Consider the following 6,290-nt stretch of genomic DNA (forward strand, 5'->3'; position numbering starts at 1 on the left):
GTTTCAACACTTCCTGTGATGGCAGAAACCACAGAGGAACAGCCACTTTTGTTTAAGTTTGGCACTTCCCTGGGCCTGGCAGGAGCCCAGGACTGCAGAGGTGAAGGCTCTCATCAACCCTTCCTCCCAAGTTTTCCAAGAGACCTGCTCCCATCCTGCAGCCAGGGCTCAGCACCAGGTGAGGCTATGGTAAAGAAGCACGTGGCCAGCCTTGCTGAAACATCACTCTTTCAGAGGGGCTGGGCAGGCACACCACGAAGGAATTCTGGGGGACATGAGATTTAAGAGTGGGAAGAAAAGCTTATCTATTGTCTCACAGTGCCACTGCCTGTGGAGGGTCAGCCCTGGTCCTACTCCAGCACAGACTGGGGACCCCAAACTCCAGCACGCAACAGGAATCCCCCACAGCAGGTCATGGCAAGAAAAGCCCCAGCATGAAAACAGTCTTCTCATCAGCCCATCAGACGTGCAGGGGAGACTTTAATATCAGGGAGGAGAAAAGGTAGAGGGACAGGGGAGGAGGTCTGTGTATGATGGTGGTACAGACACTGCCACATCCTGTAACGTGGCACAGGGAAGAAGACGGTGCAGGGCAGGAAGTTTTGTGATATTTTTCCTCAAAGACTGCAAACACTTTCCAGGGATGGGAGGAGATTCGGGTAGGGGCTCCCGAGCCTACGAGCAAAGAGCTCGGCCGTGTCCGCGGTGCGGCGGGGTCCGGCCGGCGGCTGCGGGGGCTGCGGCGTTTCGGTGGCCGCGGTCCGGCGGTGGCAGCCACTGCCTGTGTCGGGATGCCATCTAGTGTCCCTCGGCAGAAGGGCCGCCAGGCAGGGACACCGCACATAGGCTTGCAGGTTCCCAGCATGGTCAGGAGTCATCCCAAAATAGCCTGGCTGCTGGGACCCCCATCCCAGGGACAGCGCACCCTGCGGCCAGCACGGCTGCAGACCCGAAGGAGGTCATACAGGGACAGCCAAGCTCGCGGCTGGCTCAGGGGTCCTCGGAGCAGCCAGGGCCTGAAGGCTCAGCAGCCTCACAGGTGGCCCGGGGCAGTGACGGGTGTACTGGTGAAGAAGGAGAGCGACCACACCTCCCAGCAGCGTGCAGGCTGCCTGCAGTGCCAGCACGGCCAGCCCCAAGGCCAGGGACACCTGGCACTGCCGTGGGCTGGTCCACAGGGACAAGCCCCAGGCACGATGAGTGCTGGGGGCCAGGGGTGGGGAGGCTGGACAGGGGCTCGTGCTGTCTGATGGTGTGGGGATGGGAGGCGTTGGGAGAAGGACGGTGCCTGCTGGGGCAGGAGCGTGTTGGGGGGCAGTGGAGGTGGGCTGGGCACCAGCTGCAGACAAGTCACACATGGTGGAATAGTCCCATTCCCTGCCCGGTGCAGGAGCATGGTGTGATGGTGAATGTGAGGCCAGCGGGACTGTGCCCACAGCAGCAGTCCTGGGGAATGGCTGGAGAGCCACAGAGGAAGCTGAGACAGGAAGGGTTGTGGATGTTCCCTGTGGGATTGTGGCTGGCCTCACCCTGGGCACTGAGAGAGCAGGAGGCTCTTGTCTGGTGGTGCCTGCCAGTGGGCTTGTTGGCACCAGTGTGGTGGCAGAAGCTAGGGTGGATGGAACAGGTTCTGGGTGGGTGGCCCCAGGAGACTGTAGCCTTAGGATGGCTGAAGTTGAAACAGCTGATGATGAGGTGGTGATGGAAACCTCGGTCATCTCAGCTGATGATGACGGTGTGGCAGTGGAGGCCTTTGGCAGCAGGGTTGGTGATGAAGTGCTGATGAAGGCTTTTGGTAGCACAGTTGGTGATGGTGTGGTGATGAAGGACCTGGGTGAGGTCCTGGGCTTACTGGTTGTTGATGGGCTGGCATTGAAAGCTTTCTGCAGCACAGCTGGAGGTGGGATGGTGACAAAGGCCTTAGATGGCTTGATTGGTGACAGAGGGGTGAAGGCAGCCTCCACTGGCATGGCTGGCAGCACGGAGGTGACCACAGGTGAAAGAGTGGTTGGCAGTGTCCTGGCGGGAAAGGATGCCAACAACAGCATTGTTGGTGCTGCTGTGGACACGACTCCATGTGACAGGAATGTTGACGTCCTTTGTGATGTTGTAGAGTTAAATGGCAGAGTTCCTGGGCATATCAGGTGTTCATCTGTCAGCAATGTTACTGCTTGCCCTGCCAGGTGGGGTGGGCTCTTGCAGAAGACTTGGGTGGACAATTTGACCTTCTCCCTGTTGCCTAGGATCCAGCCGTGCAGGTAGCAGAGGTTGCAGTCGCATCTCCATGGGTTACCACTAAGATACACTGAGCTGAGCTTCTTCAGAGGGTCTAGGAGCCCTTGAGGAACACTCTCCAACTGGTTCTTTCGAAGGTTGAGGGTTTTTAGATTTGGGAGAGAAGCAAAGACCTCTTCATCCAGAGCAGAGAGCTGATTTGTGTCCAACTGGAGGTCCAAGAGCTTGCTGAGCCCAGTGAAGACTCCTCTTGGCAGAGCTGATAGGTGGTTATGGGACAACATGAGTTTGCCAAGGGATGTGAGGTTGACAAAGATGCCATCTGGAAGGGTGGCCAAACTGTTCCTGCCCAGATCCAGCTCCCGCAAGTGTAGCATGGTGTCAAAAAGGCAGCAGGGAAGCTCCATAATGCAGTTTGAGCCCAGAGTCAGCAACTTCAGTTTGTTTAAACCAAAAAAGCCCTGAGGTGGAAGAACCCTGATGAGGTTGTTGTCCAAGAGGAGTTTCTCCAGGTGAGGCAGGTTTGTCAGAAGCATGGGTGGCAGTGTCCTGAGCCTGTTGCTCTGGAGGCTGAGCTCCAGCAGTTCCAGCTGACTGTCTAGCAGTCCCTCTGGGAGGTCCTGCAATTCATTCTCATACAGGCGGAGGACTTGCAGCTGGGTGAGTTTGTTAAAGGCATTCACAGAAAGAGTTGTGATCCTGTTTCTAGACAGGTCCAAAAAAGTTAGATTGACAAGTGAATCAAAAATGCCTTCTGGAAGAGAAGGGATTGCATTGATGTGCAGGGAGAGCTCTCCCAAACTTTCCAGCCCATCAAACAGGCCTTTGGGGATGGATCTGAGCTGGCTGTCTCTCAGCTCCAGTCTCTGTAAACTTGGGAGGTTTTGGAAAGTGCCCACAGACAGTTTTTCTAATGAGGCACCAGAGATGTCCAAGTCCCTCAACTTGTCCAAATTATCAAAGGCTCCAGGTTCAACAATCTTGATCTTGTTGCCAATGAATAAAATCTTGATCAGGTTGGGCATGTACCTGAAGGCACCTTTCCTTATAGCAGTGATGCTGGTTTGAACAAAAATCATCTCAGAAACAAAGGGCTTTGCAATCTTTGGGATCTCTTTGACATCATTTTTTGTCCCTCTGTAGACCTCCTGGTAGTCTTTGGGCATTTCATATGGATCTTCACCCAGAATTTGATCTTGGCATTTATAGGGATTGAAGGAGAGGAATAAAAGGAAAAGGAAATGCTGGTTCATTGTCCTGGAAAAAAAAGTCTCAAAAAATCAGTTATGAAGAACAAGAAATGTCTGTCCACAGCTCATGAACTGTGGTATCACACTGTTGTTCAGCTCTCAGCACTCTTCTATTCACATACCATGCCTCATTTCATGAGAGACTGGACAATCAAACATACGCTGCATTTGCGCAAGTTCACTGCTACTGGTACTAAGGGATGGAGAAGGAAAGCAAGCCAGCTCATGGCGTGCACTGGGAGATGCTCCAGGAGGGACAAGGGCTGGACAGTCTGTTCTCTGGCCCTTCTTCTCACATGTTTGAACTGGGTGAAGAAGGCAAAGTGCTGCTGCCCATTAGTGCTGCCCCAGTGGGTCCAGTTAGTCAGCAGGGCAACAGCCCATTCATGCAACAACAGAAGCAGTCAGCCCCGCACTTGCTAATGAGGGATCAACAAGGCTCCCAGGAGCCAGCCAAGACTAGAGGACCTTGTGTGCTTAGAATTTCCACACTGTGCTGGGTAGACTTGTTATTTCATAGCTGCTTCTCTCAGTTCAGGGGGCTGATTTAAAACATGGATTCTAAGCAACTCTTTTTCAGGATTCTTGCTATATGTACCATATTTTTGCCTTGGTTATGCAGCTCTGACAAACACAAATAGTTAACCTGTGAACAGCAACCAAGCTTTACAGCAAGGCTCATTAAAACCTTGGAATGTCCACAGATGAACTCTTTAACACCTAACATTTGAGGCTCTGACCTTGCAGGTTGGAAGTGAAATCACTGATGCACACCTACTAGTAGAGCTCACTTCTTCCATGGAAGCATTTGGAAACACTCAGCTAACATAACACATCAGCTGGGCTTTAACTGCCATGAACACCTCACTCGGACCTTATTTCCAACTTTTAATTCACAGCCCTGTGTGGGAGCAGAGAAAACAGGTACAGGTTTCTTCTTGGGTCACCATCAAAGCTGGCAAAAAAACTTACTCTGTGAGGGTAAATCTGCTATGAACAGTTTTTGGTTTGTTTGGTTTTTTTAAAGAATGTTGAGATGTCAGCCAATACAGGAGACTGAAAGTCCCTGGGTTTGAATAGAAATGGATGGGAAGTGACATCAGTTGTGCAGGCTGCCCCCCAGGGCTCCCAGGGCAGAAGCTACCGCTGATCCCTGCCTATCCTCTTTCCAGGGAGACCCAGGTGGAGGAGCTGGGGCTGTGTCTGTAGAAGTGCCTGCTTGACTTCTGCTGCAGGGGCAGTGCAGTGGGTGAAATGTGGAAATGTCTGAGTGTGTGGGGATGAAAATAGACAGTTTTGAACCACAAAGCAGTTTTAAAACCCTCACTGTGGTTCTGTGTTTGTCCCCCCACTCCACCCAGGCAGTCTTGGAGAGATGGTCCAAGCTCACGGCACTGAAGCCTCCCCTGTTCCTTGCTGCAAGGAAATGGCCAACAGCCTCCACACTGCCCCTCCCAGCACATTTTAAAGAGCAAAATAAAAACATTTTACATCACTTACTTGGCTGAGCACTTGCAAACGAGTTCATCCACAGGAGTGAGCCATGCCATGTGAGGAGAGATGGGGGTCTCATCACCTGGCCAGCTCTTTATCCACATCCCAGGCACAGGGCTCGGTTTCACGTGAGGTCAGGACACAGGTCTGTGTGGGGAGATAAGGGACAGCCGGGCCGGCAAAGGAGCTGTGCCCCAGTGCAGGGGGCCACGGCAGAACCCCCTTGGAGGGGATGCAGTCACGTACTCCCCAGGCATTATCTGCTGGCACCACTTGACTCCTCACATCCAGGGAAAGCTGAAGATCTCCAGGCCTGTTTGCAGGCAATGGTCTCTGCAGTCCCATATCTCCACCAGGGTAACTCACCAGTTTCACAAACACCACCCCCATCAACACAACAGACAGCTGTTTTATTCCTCAGGATTTGCCTTATTTAGCTAAAAGTGCACTTCTGAAGCCATTTTTTAATGCTTATAAACAGTGAAACACCTGTGGCTCGACAGATACAACACCACCTGGGCTCTGTGCTCAGCCCCACAGCTCCACACTTTGCTGACCCTAGTGTTGTGTGCTGCACCCCAGTGCAAGCCGAAAACCTTCCCATGGTGACCCAGGACCCAGAGCTCCTGGCTAGTGCAGGGCATCCTGTGGGATTCTCATTTTGAGGTAAACTGACAGGACATCCATCGCTTCCCCATTGATATTTGCACTGACTGCATTTAAACTTCTTCCCATTTTCACCTGCTCCTATGAAAGCTCAGCTTCTGTATGCTGGGTTTCATTGCACTTTTCCTAGCAAATTAAAAAACAAACTACTGCACATTTTCAACAGCCTGACCCTTTTCCAACGTCAACGTCGTAGGGATCCATGTCCTCCATGTCCCCACGGGTGCTCTCCCGGCTCGCGGAGCCCGGTCCCGATGGCCACGAGATGGTGCCGCAGCACCGCCGCACGGACACAGACAGACACAGGGACACTGGGGGACACTCCCGGGCACAGGCAGGCGCACGCTGACACGCACAGGACACACAGACACTTGTGTGCTTACACCCCGTGTCTGCACCCACACTTGCCCTCCCAGGGCAGCTCACGCCTTACCTGTCACTCCCTGGGTGGGCAGCACTGCTGGGGCTTTGTGCCTCCTCTCCACAGGTCACAGAATCAGAATTCCAGGACGGGAGAGACTGGAAGTCATCCAGCCCAACCTCCCCACTGAAGCAGGGTTCTCGGGGTACCCATGGCTCTGTTCAGATGGCTTTTGAAATATGTATAGTGTATTCAGATAAGGAGACTCTATAGCCTCACTGGGC

General features: G+C 53.1%; 1 protein-coding gene across 1 annotated transcript; it reads right to left on the minus strand.

Annotated features, from left to right (window-relative positions):
• Positions 1-463: 463 nt before the first annotated feature.
• Positions 464-5,009, minus strand: LOC134047696 (platelet glycoprotein V-like). The gene is made up of 2 exons (XM_062499043.1): positions 4,986-5,009; positions 464-3,492 (listed from the first exon to the last, which is right to left on the minus strand). Exon 2 carries the CDS (start codon positions 3,486-3,488, stop codon positions 960-962), a length of 2,529 nt encoding a protein of 842 aa, XP_062355027.1. The 5' UTR covers positions 3,489-3,492; positions 4,986-5,009; the 3' UTR covers positions 464-959.
• Positions 5,010-6,290: the final 1,281 nt, after the last annotated feature.

The sequence above is a fragment of the Cinclus cinclus genome, chromosome 10, assembly GCF_963662255.1.
Source record: "Cinclus cinclus chromosome 10, bCinCin1.1, whole genome shotgun sequence".
Classification (NCBI taxonomy): Eukaryota; Metazoa; Chordata; class Aves; order Passeriformes; family Cinclidae; genus Cinclus; species Cinclus cinclus.

Excerpts from the sequence above, each read along its gene's own strand:
- LOC134047696 (XM_062499043.1), bottom strand. The coding sequence starts at position 3,488 with ATGAACCAGCATTTCCTTTTCCTTTTATTCCTCTCCTTCAATCCCTAT.